Consider the following 20,385-nt stretch of genomic DNA (forward strand, 5'->3'; position numbering starts at 1 on the left):
ACTGTTCTCCCGTCTGGGCCGGTGCTCCTGCCTCACACCTAGCGGGGCTTCACACTGTTGAAACCAAAGCTTTCAAAATCATTGGAATCTCCCGCGATGAAGCCAACACCGAAGGCCTTTCACTTACTCACCGCAGGCAGGTTGGTGGTCTTTCTGTCTTCTACCGACTCCTCTCTGGCCTTGCTCCCCCAGCTCTCTCTGGGCTCTGTCCCCCAAATATTCCTACAGGTCACACAAGATCTGCCTGAAACCCTCTTGTGGTTAAACTGCCAAAATCAAGACTCTCTGCTCACCTTCACTCCTTCATTCCTCTTTTCTCACGCCTCTGGAACAAACTCCCTCACTCTCTTGAATCCCACTCCTCCCTCCAGGTCTTTAAAACAGCTGTTCACCACCATCTCTTATCTTCCCCCATTCAAAACCTTGATCTTTTCTAACCCCGCTAATTTCACCCCAGATTCACTTTTTTGAAATGCCAACTTCCTTCCTGGAAATCCTTGCAGTGTCCTTGTGTTTTATACTTCTCCCACCCCTCCCCCCTTCCCACGCCTCCTCCCCCCCAAGCCCTACCACAGATCTCCCGATGTCCCTGCTCTCAAATGTTGTTTGTGTGCTTCCCCTTCTCTCCCCATCTTGTTTACCGCGACCCTTATTTTGTTCTGTGTGTCTGTTTGATTTTTTTTGTGTGATAAATGTTAGCTCTTTCACGAGCCTCGATCCTGTATACAAAAAATGATCATAAAAAAAAAAATCTGCTTTGCAATCCTGAATACTGCTCTCTGCCCCTCTTCCGAATTCAAGCGTTCTCCGAACATTTTCCGACATGCATCCTTTGCCTTCTGCCACTCCTTGAACTCCTTCCTCTTCTCGTCAATCCTCTTTCCAACTTCATCATCCCACCACCATGTTTCCGAGTGCCTCGGTGGTCCTTTTGTCCATCGACATACATCACCAACGGCTCCCAGCAGGCTATCTTTCATTGACATCCAACCACTTTCAAGCTCAACCACATCATCCTCTACCCAACTCAGCCTCTCTTTTAATGCCTCCCTCACCGTCGCCTCTATCAACCTCCACACCTTCATTCTCGGTTGGTACTTCACCCGTCGAACTCTCCTCGCACCTTTTACCCTCATGTCGCGGACAATCAAGTGGTGCTGTGAAACAGCCTTCTCCCCCGGGATCACCTTTATGTCCCGGAGGTGCCCACACTGGATATATAGGCAATTTTACGATGTTTCATGCCGGTACTTTTGACGCTATATTTTAAACTCCGATAATGTAGCAAGCAAGAAATCATGCTTTTTGTTCTTCACATTTGTAGGTCTTGACGTGAGATAGACCTTTCTTCTGATTGCTTTAATTTTTTAGATAAGTTTCGTCTTGAAAAAATGTACACTTACAAAGCCAAAAAGGTGCTACAACTACTAATGTGAAGACCGTTACCTCAGTAAGAACCTGAAAAGCCAGTTTTGGAAAAGCATGTATTATCTGCATGCTGAGTTTCAAAGAGCCGTGTCCGTCGTCGGCGTTCAGTTTGATTAAATGGACGTCTGTCAGCTATCAAATCACAACCAAAAAACATATTGCAAAGTGAATATTGAGCATTACAAAACTTGAGACTGAAAATAGAAGATAAGAATTAACTACTATACTGAACTCAATCTATGTGATCGTGAGCAATTTCTCTGGCAGTTAGTGGGATAAAATGTAGTTAACCCTCCGATAATTCAAAACTTTGTGTGGGTTGCATCAGTCTTAATTTACTCTCCATATTTCACAAGTTACCCACCGAGCCTCTTAAGCATATTTATTCGTTTCTTCATCAATCATGCATGCGGAATGTACTCAGACCCCTTGAGAAATCTTAACCATCAAAAATAACATAAGTACAAACCTTTTTCCCATGGAGCTTTGCGCATTTTCCAACAAATTCTGCCTGATCGTTGTGGAATTGTGAAGTTGTCGTTGCAGATTGCGAAGTTGTAGTTGCAGCTTGCGAAGTTGTAGAGTTGCGAAAGTTGTAGAATCCCCCATCGTTGTAGAATGCGAAGTAGTAGTTGTGGATTGCGAAGTTGAACGAGTTATGAACGTTGTAGAGTCCCCCATCGGAAGCAAATTCACATGGAGCAACATTGAAATGTGTCTGGAATGCTTCGTTTTCAGCTGTGTGACAAGGAAAAACAGATTCGATTTTGGTGAAGATCTGAAAATGGATTCGGATACGAGAATTATGTAATTTTCAAGTGATTCTTCACCACTGAGAGATCGGACGAAAAGCGACAAATAACATGATATATTAAAAAGTTATGCACGAGTTATGACTGAATTTGGTGGACGAGTTTGTTGAGTGACAAGAACAAGCCGATTCGATTTTGGTTCAGGTCCAATCCATATCCGGCTTATCAGTGGGATGCAAAACAAGCTGTTCAGCCTGGCGGAGGTATGCTCTCGACCGAGTACCATTCTCGTTTGTCACTACGTTGAAAGTATCACATTCTGGAACCTTTTGAATGCCCTTTATGATGTAAGCAGTCTTTTGTGTGCACACATGCAGACGTGCAAATATAAAGGTGCAGAACAAAAACACAACCTCAAACACACGAATAAATATACATAAGTATAAATACGTTGTATAAATACGTTGTATACTCAGGTCTCGATGCCTGGTGTTGGCTTAACAGTTATGGTGGCTTCCTTGAGATCTTCGGGTCCTGAGTTCAAGCCGCTGTTATCCATTGAATTAACACGAGGTGGGTTGACTCAACTACCCAGTCATCCTTCCGCGGGCGGCACACTGAGTATCGTGAAATGGGATGAATAGGGACAGCAAGGTGAATAGGGACACAAACTGAAAAAAAGTTCGGAAACTTTTTTCGCTGAAAATTGATAACCATACTGATTTGTTGATATTTGGGTTGAAAGTGTTCTCTTGTTTTTTTAAAAAGCAACTTATAGTCCCGATTAACCCCATGGGTTAAATAGGAATAAATAGGATTTTTATGGCTGTCCCTATTCACCCCGTTTTACGGGTGAATAGGGACAGTCACTAATACAAAAAAATAATAATCAAGAAACAATCCTGAGTTTCCAACTTATTGCTAAATTGATAGCTCAGATGGATAGGCATAATATGCACCCATAATATGAACCACGGTGCCAATTCAAAAAATATGGGATAAAAAGTTTCTCCAAACTGTCCCTATTTCTTGATTATTATTTTTTTGTATTACTGACTGTCCCTATTCACCCGTAAAACGGGGTGACCAGGGACAGCCATAAAAATCTTATTTATTCCTATTTAACCCATATATGGGGTTCATAGGGACTACAAGTTGCTTTTTAAAAAAGCAAGAGAACACTTTCAACCCAAATATCAACAAATCAGTATGGTTATCAATTTTCAGTGAAAAAAGTTTCCGAACTTTTTTTCAGTTTGTGTCCCTATTTACCTTGCTGTCCCTATTCACCCCATTTCACGGTACCAGCTGACTGGTAATGGGGGGCATTGCATCAGCAGCACAGCCGCACCCTGAGAAAATGATTCCCAGCAGCCACAGGCTGCATACAAACCACCACGAGCATAAATAATAATACAAAGATACAGAAACACAGGAATGTAAATACGTCAACCAGCAATAAAACATATAATAAGGGGAGCGGTAGACAAGATGGGGAGAGAGGGGGGAGCACACAAACACAACATTTGAGAGCAGGGACATCGGGAGATCTGAGGGAGGGAGGGGGCTTGGGGGGAGGAGGCGTGGGAAGTGGGGGGGGGGGGTTGTTGTTGCATACTCACCAGCACTGTCCCCCAACATTTCCGCACTTTTGTGTCCACTCGTGAGGCACATACTTCTCATAGCCTCACATAATTCTTCAAGACTCTCCTGGGGTACGTAAGGATGAGGTACGTTTGGATGAGGTACGCTTGGATGTTCTACGTTGTCCTTCCTCAACGGTTTCTGATGTTAGTGGGGAAGATATGACACAACACGTTAAACAAGATAATTGTAAGATCTGTTTTGACATAGTTTTCGCTTTTTGAGGTGTATCGTGTTGTAAACCATTCCCACCAAGATGATCGAAACCACAACAGGATAAAGCAGCTACACCTCTGGAGATTTACTTTCACACAAGGAATCACATGAGGTATTTCAATGCAGTCGGAGGCCATTGAGCCCATCAAGCATGGGAATTTCTGAAAATATTCACCCCTTTATCACCACAACTTCTCGGTACGTTTCCAATTCTAGGTTAAACCCAACCATTCGCAGAACCTCCTTAAAATGGTAAATTTTGGTACTTTTTCATGCGCTGATGTCGGATTTTGATTGGCTCATTTCTTCAAAGAAATCCTTGATGTCTCATCTCGAGATGTAAACACACTGCATGAATTAAGTGGAGCGATCGCATTGGTCAAACATTGAGAAACATGAGATGTGCAGTGCTGACTGGTTGGTACTTACTCGGCCTGACTATTTAAGGAGGGGATTTCTTGCCATCACAACACTTGCCCTTACACAAAGGATGATCGACAAAACAAAACCGACATTTCCCATTTACTGCTTCATCAGCTCTAATCTCGGGCTAATACGACCAAAATGTAACTATGGAAAGAGTCAGCAAATAAAATCTGTAAAAAAAATCCAGGCAGGTGGAAACCCGACAGGAACTTTAATGGATCGTCCACAGAAATACTCCTTTAATTGCCAACATTTACCCTCGCCAGAGGAGAGGGTCTTGCATTTGGGTCCATTTATCTGTTTGTGTGATTGATTGTCCACACAGAATGTGCTCATGTAGGCCACAAGTGCCACCTAGTGGCAGCCAGTATGTAGTACACGTTCCCTTGTTTCAACCGAGTGCAACAACAACAACAACAACAACAACAACAACAACAACAGGCATTTTCAGGGCATTTTCCCTGCTGGAGCGGGGTTCGCCTTGCGGTCCACATGACAATCTTCTCCATTTTCCCCTATTTTCTGCATCTCCCGTTGTTAAACCGCTTGCCCGCATTTCTTCTTCCACCATCTTTAGCCAAGTCTTTCTCGGTCTTCCCCGTCCTCTACTTCCTTGTAAATTCATTTCCATCACTCTTCTCAACCAGTCACTTTCATCCTTCTTCACCACATGACCAAACCATTTCAACCTGTTTCTCTTCACAGCATCAATCACAGGCTCTATTCCCATCATCTTTCGCAATTCATCAATTGTCTGCCTCTCTCTCAACGACACTCCACACATCCACCGAACCATTCGCATTTCCACCCTTCGTTGCTGCTCGACGTTCATTACCCATGTCTCGCTCCTATAAATCATAACACTGCTCACACATGCAGCATACACCTTTCCCTTCAGCTTCAACGACACTCCCCTCATCATCAGCACGCCACTCAGTTCCCGAAACTTCTTCCATGCACATCTCACTCTAGCAACCGTTGCCGAGTCCGATCCACCTTCTCCATTCAGCATGTCTCCAAGGTAGCAAAACGTTTTCACACCTTCCAGCTTCATGCCGTCTCCAAGATCCAACTCAACATTTCCTCCATCTGCAGCTTCCTCTGTGCACAACTGACACTTGAATGTAGCTGCCACACTGGTTAATGACCCTCTCAAACCACTACATTTTTGATGAACCCACTCAACGCACATTGTACATTGAATGGAGTTCACTCCGACACCCTTCCTGCACACAGCACCTGGCCACTTCCCAGTTCTTTCCACCTCACCACATGCTTTACCACTTGCCATCACCTTCGTCTTTCCGATATTCACCTTCAGACCTTTTGTCTCCATACATTCCTTCCACTTGTTCATCTTCTCCTTCAGTCCATCCATACTTTCTGCAATCAACACCAGATCATCTGCATACAACTCCCATGGTAAACCCTCCTTTACATTCCAAGCCAGCACCTCCATCACTGCTACAAATAGTGGTGGACTTAGGACAGACCCATGATGCACTCCCACCTTCACCTCAAACTCACCACTGTTCCCGTCCTTCGTCCTTCCAGCTGTGCGCGCTCTCTCGTACATTGCCATCACTGCTCTGATCAACCATTCCTCCACTCCCAACTTCCTCAATGCCCATGTCACTTTCGCGTGGAGCCATATCGAATGCTTTCTGCAGATCAACAAACCCAAGAAACAATGTCTTCCTCTTCATGTACCTCTCCTGCAACTGCCTTGCAATAAAAAGCGCATCTGGCGTTCCTCTTCCTGGCATAAATCCAGACTACATTTCGTCGATCTTCACTTTCTTCCCTCTCCTCCTCTGCAACACCCTTTCCAATACCTTCATTCTATGCTCCAATAACTTTATTGCTCGATACGAGCCACACTCCAGAGGGTCACCCTTCCCCTTGTATAGAGGGACGAGGGTACTCAGTTCCCAATCCACTGAAATGCGGCCTTCTTTCACCACCACATTACAGATCTCTGTCATTCTCTTCACACCCCAACTTCCTGCTGCCTTCAAAATATCTCCCACAACTCCCGTCGGCCCTCCCTCTTTTCTACTCTTCATTGCTTTTATCGGTTCCTCAACTTCCTTCTCAGTTATCTTCTCTGCCGGTCCTAAAACTGGGTTACTCTCTGTGTTGCTATCCCATTCATTCTCTGCATTCAACATCATTTCCATATATCTCTTCCATCGTCCTTTAATTCCATCTGGGTCCACAACGATTTGTCGCACTTCATCCTTCAAGCAACTCACCCCCATCACATTACACCTCTCTTTCGCTATCTTGGAGATCTCGCGAGATCTTTGTCGGCGAGGGCACGGTTTTTCGAAGCTGCACATGCTCTCCACGCTTTCGAAGTTAGGTAATTGTTCACAATTGTATTTTGTCGAAACTGTATTTATCTTTCAGTGTGTGTACCGAAAGTGTGTCCCAAGGATGTTTATCGGTGTTAATCTTTCATACCTGTATCAATAATCGTCAGTTATTTCGTGCCGCGTTTTTTGCGGCCTCGTACCTTGTTTCTACTTTGAGGCTTTGTTTCTCTCAGCGGTCGATTGTGGTCCATTTACTTTCGTTCTCAGTATTTCCCAGTATTTTCACCCCATACTTCCTTGATGACAATCTTAACAAAAAAATATACATATACTTCCTTCTTTGTTCTTATTCATTGTTCTTATTCGTTTATTCATCGTTCTTATTCGTTCGTTCCTTCTTCGACCACGTGTTTCACCCCCATTTCCCCAGATAGTTTTCACTGTTCAATTTTAAAGTGTTTAAACTTTCCCCTGAAGTACTATATTCTGTCGTATATTATAACACTTTTTTCTTCTTCTTCTTTAAAAGGGTGCTTTCAACTTGCTCACCAAATCTATTCATTCCAAAAAAAAATTCCATCTCTTACAGTTCCTCTTTCATACATTCCCTAAACTCCCCTGCACTCCAACCCCCCTCCCCCCCTTCAGCATCCTGAAATGTATCTTTGACTCGAAGGTCACAAGAAACTCATTTTGCAACAAATGTTCGTTTCCCATTAATCGTACACTTTCCAAAATTCAATCTCACCCCTCCAAATCTTCCCCATAACCCATACCATTTCAAATCTCCCCCCTTGCCCCTCCCCTCCAAATCTTCCCCATCACCCATCGCTTTCAAATCTCCCCCCTTTCCCCTTCCCTGCTAAACTCCCCCCGCATCCCTCCCCTACTAGGTTCCCCCTCACCCCTCCCCTCCTAAAGTCCCCCCTCGCCCCTTCCCTCCTAAACTACCACCTAACCCCTCCCCTCATATACTCCCCCCTTGCCACTCCCCTTCATATCTCCCCACCCTCATTTTTTCTCCATTTCCCCCCTCTCACATACAGGTTGCTTCTGAAAAACCAGACTTGATCTGCTTAACAGAAACGTTCCTCCTTCATGATCTCTCAGATTCCTTAATATCTCTCCCGGGTTACTCCCTCCTCCGGTATGATAGACCTGAGCCTCGTCATGGAGGTGGGGTTGCTATCTTTATCAAAAACTCTCTTCCTCATTCGCTCTGCACTGCCCTCTCTCCAACTCACCCCCAGGAGTACCTCTGGCTACGGCTTCCCCTTCGCTCCCACCTTTTGTTCATATGTGTGTTGTACCGTCCACCAAACGGCGATGACTCCATCTACATCTCGCTGTATGATAATATGGACCAACTTCTATCTACTCATCCCAACTCCCTCTTCCTCATATGTGGTGATTTCAATTGTCACCATGCCAGTTGGCTGGGTGTGGGTACCTCTCTCACCAGCCATTGCTGCTCAGCAAAGAACTTCTGCGACTCACTGAGATTGACACGACACAATCTGTCAATTTCCCGACCCGGATCTCAGTCAACGGAGCATCTTCTCTTCTAGACTTGGTTATGACTAACTTCCTTGCAAATGTCTGCTGCTCTTCTTCTGCTCCAATCGGCTCATCTGATCATGTGCTTGTCAAAGTGGACATCTCTCTGACCATTCTCAGAGAGCCTCCTCAGCGTCGACAACTCTGGCATTTCACTCAGGCCGATTGGCACGGTCTTCAAGCAGCCATTAATCATCTGGACTGGTCCCATTTCTACCGCCTCTGACATCAACTCATGCTGGAAATTCTTCCAAAGTAAATTGCTCTCTCTCATGCACAGATTGATCCCATCTCATCTTCAGTTGTCATACCCTTCCTCCCGTCCATGGTACACGGATTCTTGTGGTGAGGCTGTTGTCCAGAAACAACTTGCCTTCGTCTCCTGGAAAGCAAATCCAACAGAAGGAAATCTCATTTCCTTTCACAAAGCCCGAAACAAGTGTGTGTCCACCTTCAGGAGAGCCAGGAAACAATATCTCTCCACTCTCAAGACCGAACTCACAAACCTGTCTCCCTCTTCCAAATCCTGGTGGCATCTGGTCAAATCCGTTTCTGGTGTTTGTTCCCCCTCCATCCCCTCCCTTACCTCAAACGGCTGCACAGCTGACTCCGCAAGTGAAAAAGCTGAATGCCTCAACTCTGTGTTTGCCTCTAAATCTTGTGACCCAAACCCATCCCTCTCTGTACCCACCATACCCAGCTGTTCCTGGAATGTGTCCTTTCCTCCTGACAAGGTGGACAAATTTCTGTCAACCCTCGTCTCTGATTCTGCAACTGGACCTGATGGCATCAGCCCACGGGTCCTAAAATCCTGCTCCGCCAATCTTTCACTCCCTCTCTCTGTTCTCTTCACCCTCTCCTTTGCTCAAGGTCATCTGCCATCAGTTTGGAAATCAGCCAACATCACCGCTTTACACAAAAAGGTGCAAAAACAGATCCTTGCAACTACAGACCAATCAGCCTTCACCCAATTATAGGCAAAGTCATGAAATCCATCATTGCTTCGGATATCAAATCTTTCCTCTTCTCAAATGGCCTGATCTCTGATCATCAATTTGATTTCAGACCAGGTCACTCTCCTCTGGACATGCTGCCTCTGCTGTCGCAACAATGGATGGAGGTCCTCAATGCCAAACAGGAATTTAGAGCTTTCTCCCTTGACATATCACATGCCTTCGATACGGTCTGGCATCCCACTCTGCTCAGCAAACTCTCCTCCTATGGTATCCATGGAAATCTCCACACTTGGCTTGCGGACTTCCTCTCTAGTCGAAGTCAATGTGTGGCCCTGAATGGGTTTCTCTCATCTCCCCTTCCTGTTCAGGCTGGAGTTCCCCAAGGCAGTGTTCTGGGCCCTGTGCTTTTTCTTGTCTTCATCAATGATCTCTCTGACTCTCTTGAAAATCCTCTCTATCTCTTTGCTGATGACTCCACTCTGTCGCTCCATTCCTCATCCCTCAGATCGGCAATCTGCAGCCTCCTCACTCTCTGCAGACATGGACAAAATCACAGACTGGTCAAACCAGTGGAACATGTCTTTCAATCCTGACAAATCTCACACTCTTACGATGTCTCTCCGAAAAGACCAACTGGACAACCCTCCCATCCACTTTCTGAATAATCCTCTCCAAGAAGTTCTGTCACTCAAGCTTTTGGGTCTCACAATCTGCCATGATCTTTCCTGGGAAAACCACATTTCAAATCTGGCCTCCAAAGCCAGTCGGCGACTGGGCATCCTCCGTCGTGCGAAGTCCTTCCTTGGCACACCTGAGCTCCTCACCACATACAAGGCTTTCATCCGCAGCTCAATGGAATACTGTTTTCCCCTCTGAGCCAGTGCTCCTGCCTCACACGTAGCTCAGCTTCACGCTGTTGAAACCAAAGCTTTCAAAATCATTGGAATCTCCGGCGATGAAGCCAACTGCGAGGGCCTTTCGTACTCACCACAGGCAGGTTGGTCGTCTTTCTGTCTTCTACCGACTCCTCTCCGGCCTCGCTCCCCCAGCTCTCTCTGGGCGCTGTCCCCCAAATATTCCTGCAGGTCGCACAAGATCTGCCAGCAACCCTCTTATGGTTAAACTGCCAAGATCAAGACTCTCTGCTCACCTTTACTCCTTCATTCCTCTTTTCTCCTGCCTCTGGAACAAACTCCCTCACTCTCTTCAATCCCACTCCTCCCTCCAGGTCTTTAAAACTGCTGTTCACCACCATCTCTTATCTTTCCCATTCAAAACCTTGATCTTTTCTACCCCCGATTCACTTTGTTGAAATACCAACTTCCTACCTGGAAATCCTTGCAGTGCCCTTGTATTTTATAATTCTCCCAAACCTCCAACCCCCCGCCCTCCCACACCTCCTCCCCCCAAGCCCTCCCACAGATCTCCCTATGTCCCTGCTCTCAAATGTTGTTTGTGTGCTTCCCCTTCTCTCCCCATCTTGTCTAACGCTGCCCTTATTATGTTTTGTGTGTCTGTTTGATTTTTTGTGTGATAAATGTTAGCTCTTTCACGAGCCTCGATCCTGTATACAAAAAATAATTTTAAAAAATCTGCTTTGCAATCCTCAATACTGCTCTCTGACCCTCTTCCGAATCCAAGCGTTCTCCGAACATTTTCCGACATGCATCCTTCGCCTTCTGCCACTCCTTGAACTTCTTCCTCTTCTCGTCAATCCTCTTTCCAACTTCATCATCCCACCACCATGTTTCCGAGTGCCTCGGTGGTCCTTTTGTCCATCCACATACCTCACCAACGGCTCCCAGCAGGCTATCTTTCATTGACATCGAACCACTTTCAAGCTCAACCACATCATCCTCTACCCAACTCAGCCTCTCTTTTAATGCCTCCCTCACCGTCGCCTCTATCAATCTCCACACCTTCATTCTCGGTTGGTACTTCACCCGTCAAACTCTCCTCGCACCTTTTACCCTCATGTCGCAGACAAGCAAGTGGTGCTGTGAAACAGCCTCCTCCCCCCCGGGATCACCTTTGTGTCCCGGAGGTTCCCACACTGGATATATAGGCAATTTTACGATGTTTCATGCCGGTACCTTTGACGCTATCTATCTATAATTCCAGTAATCTCTGTCTGTACGTTTGTACGTTTGTCTGTCTGTGACCGCTGTTTCTCGACAACCACGGGTCCGATATACTTTTAACTTGCCAGGTATATTGCTGGGGACCCGAGGATGTGCCTTTTCAAGGTTTCATATTAATCGGACAATTACTTACCGAGCTATGTCCAAAAAACGATTCAACCAATCAGAGAGCAGCGAACGATCGCGTGTGCCGGCGTTGCGAATGGACCAAACCATTCCATGTAAATAGAGGGGGGGGTTCTGTGGTCGTTGCGAATGGACGAAACCATTTCATGTAAATAGAGGGGGGGATTGTCACTGTACTCGCAAGCCGTTCGCCGTTCGCTTTGGCGTTGCGAATGGACCAAACCATTTCATGTAAATAGAGGGGGGGGATATAATTTTAGATAGATATATAGTACGGGCATATATATAGTACGGGCATGCCCTAGTATTTTAAACTCCGATAATGTAGCAAGCAAGAAATCATGTTTTTTGGTCTTAACATTTGTAGGTCTTGATGAGAGATAGACCTTTCTTCTGATAGCTTTAATTTTTTAGATAAGTTTCGTCTTGAAAAAATGTCCAGCACTGTCCAGCTTACAAAGCCAAAAAGGTGCTACAACTACTAATGTGAAGACCGTTACCTCAGTAAGAAACTGAAAAGCCAGTTTTGGAAAAGCATGTATTATCTGCATGCTGAGTTTCAAAGAGCCTTGTCCGTCGTCGGCGTTCAGTCTGATTAAATGTACGTCTGTCAGCTATCAAATCACAACCAAAAAACATATTGCAAAGTGAATATTGAGCATTACAAAACTTGAGACTGAAAATAGAAGATAAGAATTAACTACTATACTAAACTCTATCTACGTGATCGTGAGCAATTTCTCTCGCAGTTAGTGGGATAAAATTTAGTTAACCCTCCGATAATTCAAAACTTTGTGTGGGTTGCATCAGTCTTAATTTACTCTCCATATTTCACACGTTACCCACCGAGCCTCTTAAGCATATTTATTCGTTTCTTCATCAATCATGCATGCGGAATGTACTCAGGCCCCTTGAGAAATCTTAACCATCAAAAATAACACAAGTACAAACCTTTTTCCCACGGAGCCATGCGCATTTTCGAACAAACTCTACCTGATAGCTGTAGTATTGCGAAGTTGTAGTTGTAGCTTGCGAAGTTGTAGTTGTATCTCGCGAAGTTGTAGGGTTGCGAACGTTGTCGAATCCCCCATTGGAAGCAAATTTACATGGAGCGACATTGAAATGTGTCTGGAATGCTTCGTTTTCAGCTGTGTGACAAGGAAAAACAGATTCGATTTTGGTGAAGATCTGAAAATGGATTCGGATCCGAGAATTATTTAATTTTCAAGTGATTCTTCACCATTGAGAGATCGGACGAAAAGCGACAAATAACATGATATTAAAAAAAAGTTATGCACGAGTTATGACTGAATTTAGTGGACGAGTTTGTTGGGTGACAAGAACAAGCCGATTCGATTTTGGTTCAGGTCCAATCCATATCCGGCTTATCAGTGGGATACAAAACAAGCTGTTCAAGCTGGTGGAGGTATGCTCTCAACCGAGTGCCCTTCTCGTTTGTCACTACGTTGAAAGTATCACATTCTGGAACCTTTTGAATGCCCTTTATGATGTAAGCAGTCCTTTGTGTGCACACATGCAGACGTGCAAATATAAAGGTTGTTACGTGTTCCTCCCCGACCTCCTGGTCTCGGTATACCTCCGAACCCCGAGAGGAGCCACGGCAGAAAAATATGTTATTCTGTTTCAGTAATCAATAGTGAAACCACACCAAGGATTATAAACGAACAGATGTTGTATTAAAAATCACACACAAGAATAACGGTACAACCCAGAGCAATCAATATATCTTAAGATGGTACCATCAGCTAAAGTAACGTGACTCACAGCGCTCCCAGTGAATGAAAAAGAACACTCCTCAATGTCTCTATAACTCAAAGATAATCCCCTCCTGCGAGTAGTGATGAGGCGATGAGGAAAAGAGGCGATGAGGTGAGTAATGAGGCGTAGGCAAGGCGTGAACAGTCACTTGGTCCAAACCAACCGCAAACTGGCGGTGAAAAGGGAAATCCCAAAGGCGCGAACCAGACGTGCACATTCACCGTTCAATCAGCGAACCGCAGCGTAATCTTCAAACGCCGCTTTTGTGCACACACATCCCCGGCAGACGACCGGATGGTGAGAAAAGCTGACGCGTAGCAACACCTTTTTCGGGGAACGAAGCGCACGGTTCAAAATGGCCGATGGCTCTTACTTGAGTCGAAGCGCCCAGGCGAGGATTCTCCGGAACCTCAACGCCTATACCTGACGACGCAGGTTTCTCAATCCTCCAGCGATAACACCTATCGCAGGAAATTCCTTTCAAGGACTCAAAGGTTGCACACGGCTTTCGTTCGATCACGCTCGCTACAGAGCCTCAAGACACGCGTCTTCCTCGACTTTTCTCCTCACGCCTTCTTCTTCCTCCTCTCTCTCGTCGTCTTCCGGTTCTCGATCCGGCTTCCTGTCTCTTTTTTACCATGAGCACTTTTAACATTTTAACCACAATAACCATTTCCCTTAAACAACAATAACCATAATACCTAGAACCAGAAATGTCTTAAGTGGATGAAAACCACAACCACGGGTGTGCCGAATCCGTAGCACTTCCCCCCCTCAAGAAAGAAAGTTTGAACACAGCGAAAACTTTCTTTGCGTGCAAACTCTTTAAACAAACAAAAGTAAACTCACAACCCAAATCATCAATTCCCGTGAGCAACAATTATCAATCTCCCAAAAATAAAGCGACAAAATTTCACACAACCCCCGGAGATTTCCAAAGTTAATTCACTCTGGACAAAGCATCAGCAACGACAGTGTCCCTGCCCTTTACATGTTCAATTTCCCAGTTGGACTCCTGCAAAGCCAAACTCCATCTCATCACCCTCTGATTTTACTTTTTGTTTCTTTTGAATGAAGGTTAAGGGGTTGTGATCAAAAACCCAAAGGCCAGCAAATCTGTAGTAGTTTTCCCGGGAGGCCGAGCTGAAAGCCAGGTTCCATGGTGGTTGGGTGGTGAGGCCTGGAAGTATTCACTTCATGGACGCCTTTAGGAACATGGAGTTTACGGTTAGTCCGTGTAGGAAAGTTCACTACATGGACGCCTTTAAGAACGTGGCGTTCACGGTTAATCCGTGTAGGAATTTTGGCTCGGCTGCTCCGCAGCATTCAGTGCTTCAACTCTTTCTAACTTTCGTAATAATCACGGTTGGACCGCTTATCACTGTAGTCACGTGAATAGCGGTCTCCTTCTCGGCCAGAACCCTGATAATCATTCCTTTGGGAGCTGCCGTAACTCTGGGAGCCTCCATAGTAATATCGACTGCGGCCACCACCAAAACTACCGCCACGTTTTCCTCTTCTGTAGCCCCCTCGACGCCTACGGCCTGCCTTCTCTATGGCTATGGTCCGACCATCCAAATCCTTGCCATTCCAATCCTTCTCTGCCTCTTTGGCATCCTTTGTGTTTTCAAACGTGACAAAGCCAAACCATCTTGACTTTTGCGTTTCCCTGTCTTTTACCAGCCGCACTTCCAAAAGCGGTCCATATTTGCTGAAGACAGAGGTCAGAACTTCTTCCTTTGTTTTGAAGTTCAGTCCACCTACAAATAGCTTGCCAAATTTGCCGCCATCCCCGACGGGTGTGGTGTTATTTTCCCTACTGGGCTTTTTAACAACCATCGGGTTACCAGAAACTTGACCACCGGCCACATCATTACCGATAACAACAGATACTCCCTCCACTCCACAGGAAGAGTGGCTTGTAAACCTACGGTGACCGGTCCTGACACCAAATCAGACTCCAAATGGATGACATTAAGTGGAGCTCGAACACAGCCACCAATCCCCTGTAAATGAACACTATCACCAGTTGCCGTCTCCTCTGACAATGGCAAAATGCCTTCAAGCATTAAAGATTGATGTGCTCCTGTGTCCCTCAATACCCTAACAGGTCTCTGGTTAGTCGAGTCTCCATCCAGTGACACAAACCCCTCTGAAATAAATGGTTGGTAACCCTTTTGAGGGCGATTTCTCACATTTGCCATTGCATTCGGAGTTGTACGTCGGATTCCACTCCTGATTTTCCCTTTTCAGAGCATAACAGTGGGACCTCAAGTGTCCAGGTTTCTTGCAAAAAGCGCAAGTGGCCCGGAGGAGAACCTCGTGGTCTGCCTCGAGCCCCCCGGAAGATAGGTCTGTCTTGGAACTGTCGTCTTCTGATTTCTAAAAGTTGTGGTATCAGAATTGTCCTCATAGTCATTTCGAGGCCGCCCCCATGAATTTTCGTTCTCCGCACCGGATGTACCATAGCTCCCCTGATTAAGTCCAGGCGAGAAGTTAGGTTTGTGGAACCCCATCCTGTGTGTTAAGGCATAGTCATCTGCCATGGTTGCTGCCTCATACAACTTTGGTACTTTCCTTTCCTCCAGATGTACTTTAATGTCCTTGTGGACACACTGTTGGAATTCCTCCACCAGGATACAACAACAACATGCATTTTAAAGGCCATTTTCCCTACGAGAGCGGGGGTTAGCCTTGCGGTCCCCATGACAATCTTCTCCATTTTGCCCTATTTTCTGCATCTCTCCTTGTTAACCCCCTTGCTCGCATTTCTTCTTCCACCATCTTTAGCCAAGTCTTTCTCGGTCTTCCCCGTCCTCTACTTGCTTCGACATTCATTTCCATCACTGTTCTCAACCAGTCACTTTCATCCTTCCTCAACACATGACCAAACCATCTCAACCTGTTCCTCTTCACAGCATCAATCACAGGCTCTATTCCCATCATCTTTCGCAATTCATCATTTGTCTTCCTCTCTCTCAACGATACTCCGCACATCCGTCGAACCATTCGCATTTCCACCCTTTCCAACCTTCGTTGCTGCTCTACGTTCATTACCCATGTCTCGCTCCCATAAATCATAACACTTCTCACATATGCAGCATACACCTTTCCCTTCAGCTTCAACGACACTCCAACTTAATGTCCTTGTGGACACACTGTTGGAATTCCTCCACCAGGATCAATTGTCGCAATAGTTTGAAGTCTTTCCCAACCCCTTTTGAATCACACCACCGATCAAACATGGTTTCTTTCATTCTGGCAAACTCCACATGGGTCTCACTCTCCCTCTTCCTGGCATTCCGGAATTTTTGCCGGTAAGCTTAAGGGACCAATTCATAGGCTTTGAGAATGGTTTTCTTCACTATCTCATATAAATCTGCACATTGGTCAATCGGTAAAGCCGAATAAATATCTTGAGCTTTACCCACTAGAACACTTTGCACTAACATGGTCCAGGACTCCTCAGGCCATTTTAACAGTTGAGCCACTTTCTCAAAGTGTGAAAAAAAATAGGCTACCTCCTTTTCATTGAAGGGTGCAACCAGCCTCACATGTCTGCCAACATCCCAGGTGTTCTGACTAGGTGTCGAACCAGTCGGCATGGATGGTACCCCTCCCCGTTCTTTCATTAAATCCAGCTTCTTGAGTTTAATTTCCTGCTGAAGCGCCATTTCACGTTCCCTTAACTCCCTTTCGGCTTTTCTCTCCTCTGCTCTTTCCTGTTCTCTTCTTTCTTCGAGTTCCCTTTCCTGTGCTGCTCTTCTTTCCTCGAGTTCTCTTTCCTGTGCTGCTCTTCTTTCCTCGAGTTCTCTTTCCTGTGCTGCTCTTCTTTCCTCGAGTTCTCTTTCAACTCTCCTTTCCTCTGCTTTTTTTCTCTTCTCTTCTTTCCCGGAGTTCTCTTTCAACTCTTCTTTCCTCTGCTTTTTTTCTCTTCTAACCTTTCCTGGCTCTGCAATTGCATCTCCAGTTTCCGGAGCTCCACATTTTCTTGTTCCTCGGGTAAACAATCCAAGGCTACCTCTTCCCATGTTCCTTGTCCCACCAGAGATTCTATCACCAATCTCTGCATTTCTGCTTTCCTCATATTCACTCGGACATCCAAGCTAAAATGTCTGGCAAATACCAAGAGGTCCGATTTTTTTAATGCTTGGAACTGTGCCTCACGAGGGGACGCCGCAAACTTTCCTGCGTCAAACACCATGGTGACTATCCTTTAACACCTGTTTACCTTCACACAGAAATTTTCCGTTTAAAAAAGTAATTTGAGGAATGTTGGGAAAATTTCCAAAATTGTGAATTCTGGGAATGTAAGGGAATTCTTTCCCAGACCAAATTTAGGGAATTTAATCCACAGTACGAGATTTAGGGAATTTAATCAGCAAAGCCGAGCCCCCAATTTCTCCACAGGACGAGCCCCCAATTTCAATCTGGGTCAATCCCGAACGAATGTTATTATGGAATTTTTAATCCCGGACGGGCCCCCAATTTCTGTTACGTGTTCCTCCCCGACCTCCTGGTCTCGGTATACCTCCGAACCCCGAGAGGAGCCACGGCAGAAAAATATGTTATTCTGTGTCAGTAATCAATAGTGAAGCCACACCAAGGATTATAAATGAACAGATGTTGTATTAAAAATCACACACAAGAATAACGGTACAACCCAGAGCAATCAAAGTGCACTCAATATATCTTAAGATGGTACCATCAGCTAAAGTAACGTGGCTCACTGCACTCCCAGTGAATTAAAAAGAACACTCCTCAATGTCTCTATAACTCAAAGATAATCCCCTCGTGCGAGTAGTGATGAGGCGATGAGGCGATGAGGAGAGTAATGAGGCGTAGGCAAGGCGTGGACAGTCACATGGTCCAAACCAACCGTAAACTGGCGGTGAAAAGGGAAATCCCAAAGGCGCGAACCAGACGTGCACATTCACCGTTCAATCAGCGAACCGCAGCGTAATCTTCAAACGCCGCTGTTGTGCACACACATCCCCGGCAGACGACCGGATGGTGAGAAAAGCTGACGCGCAGCAACACCTTTTTCGGGGAACGAAGCGCGCGGTTCAAAATGGCCGACGGCTCTTACTTGAGTTGAAGCGCCCAGGTGAGGATTCTTCGGAACCTCAACGCCTATACCTGACTACGCAGGTTTCTCAATCCTCCAGCGATAACACGTATCGCAGGAAATTCCTTTCAAGGACTCAAAGGTTACTCACGGCTTTCGTTCGATCACGCTCGCTACGGAGCTTCAAGACACGCGTCTTCCTCGACTTTTCTCCTCACGCCTTCTTCTTCCTCCTCTCTCTCGTCGTCTTCCGGTTCTCGATCCGGCTTCCTGTCTCTTTTTTACCATGAGCGCTTATAACCTTTTAACCACAATAACCATTTCCCTTAAACAACAATAACCATAATACCTAGAACCAGAAATGTCTCAAGTGGATGAAAACCACAACCACGGAAGTGCCGAATCCGTAACAAGGTGCAGAACAAAAACACAACCTCAAACACACGAATAAATATAAAATAATAAGCCTGGTGTTGGCTTCACAGTTAAGGTGGCTGCCTTGAGATCTTAGGGTCCTGAGTTCAAGCCGCTGTCACCCATTGAATGAACACGAGGTGGGTTGCCTCAACTACCCAGTCAACCTTCCGCGGGCGGCACACTGAGTACCAGCTGACTGGTAATGGGGGGCATTGCATCAGTAGCACAGCCGCACCCTTAGAAAATGATTCCCAACAGCCACAGGCTGCATGCAAACCACCACCAGCATAAATAATAATATAAAGATACAGAAACACAGGAATGCAATAAAACATATAATAAGGGGAGCGGAAGACAAGATGGGGAGAGAAGGGGAAGCACACTAACACAACATTTGAGAGCAGGGACATCGGGAGATCTGAGGGAGGGAGGGGGCTTGGGGGAGGAGGCGTGGGAAGGGGGGTTGTTGTTGCATACTCACCAACACTGTCCACCAACATTTCCTCACTTTCGTGTCGGCTCGTGAGGCAAATACTTCTCGTAGCCTCACATGATTCTGGATGAGGTACGTTTGGACGAGGTACGTTTGGATGAGGTACGTTTGGATGAGGTACGTTTGGATGAGGTACGTTTGGATGAGGTATGTTTGGACGAGGTACGTTTTGACGAGGTACATTTGGATGAGGTTCCTTTGGATGAGGTACGCTTGGAAGTTCTACGTTGTCCTTCCTCAACGGGTTCTGATGTTAGTGGGGAAGATATGACACAACACGTTAAACAAGACAATTGCAAGATCTGTTTTGACATAGTTTTCGCTTTTTGAGGTGTATCGTGTTGTAAACCATTCCCACCAAGATGATCGAAACCACAACAGGATAAAGCAGCTACACCTCTGGAGATTTACTTTCACACAAGGAATCACATGAGGTACTTCAATGCAGTCGGAGGCCATTGAGCCCATCAAGCATGGGCATTTCTGAAAATATTCACCCCTTTATCACCACTACTTCTAGGAACGTTTCCAATTCTAGGTTAAACCCAAACATTCACAGAACCTCCTTAAAATGGTAAATTTTGGTACTTTTTCATGCACTGATGTCGGCTTTTGATTGGCTCATTTCTTCAAAGAAATCCTCGATGTCTCATCTCGAGATTTAAACACACTGCATGAATGAAGTGGAGCGATCGCATTGGTCAAACATTGAGAAACATGAGGTGTGCAGTGCTGACTGGTTGGTACTTACTCGGCCTGACAATATTTAAGGAGGGGATTTCTTGCCATCCCATCACAACAATAGCCCTTACACAAACGATGATCGACAAAACAAAACCTACATTTCCCATTTACTGCTTCGTCAGCTCCAATCTTGGGCTAACACGACCAAAATGCAACTTTGGAAAGAGTCAGCAACCGTTGACTACCTGATGGTGCGTAGGCGAGATAGGGGGCACCTCCGGGACACAAAGGTGATCCCGGGGGAGGAGGCTGTTTCACAGCACCACTTGGTTGTCTGCGACATAAGGGTGAAAGGTGCGAGGAGAGCTCGGCGGGTGAAG

At 45.7% G+C, this 20,385-nt stretch overlaps 1 protein-coding gene across 1 annotated transcript in view; it reads right to left on the reverse strand.

The window, feature by feature from the left end:
- LOC144892094 (uncharacterized) overlaps positions 1 to 20,385 on the reverse strand; it is a 77,700-nt gene that overhangs the window by 44,245 nt on the left and 13,070 nt on the right. The window contains exons 3-6 of the mRNA XM_078777271.1: positions 19,310 to 19,568; positions 12,558 to 12,712; positions 3,803 to 3,965; positions 1,898 to 2,166 (exon numbers count right to left, since the gene is read on the reverse strand). Coding sequence (XP_078633397.1) covers positions 1,898 to 2,166; positions 3,803 to 3,965; positions 12,558 to 12,712; positions 19,310 to 19,568 — 846 coding nt within the window. The remainder of the gene's footprint in view (positions 1 to 1,897; positions 2,167 to 3,802; positions 3,966 to 12,557; positions 12,713 to 19,309; positions 19,569 to 20,385) is intronic.

Source organism: Myxine glutinosa, chromosome 5 (genome assembly GCF_964187855.1).
Source record: "Myxine glutinosa chromosome 5, kmMyxGlut1.1, whole genome shotgun sequence".
Lineage (NCBI taxonomy): Eukaryota > Metazoa > Chordata > Myxini > Myxiniformes > Myxinidae > Myxine > Myxine glutinosa.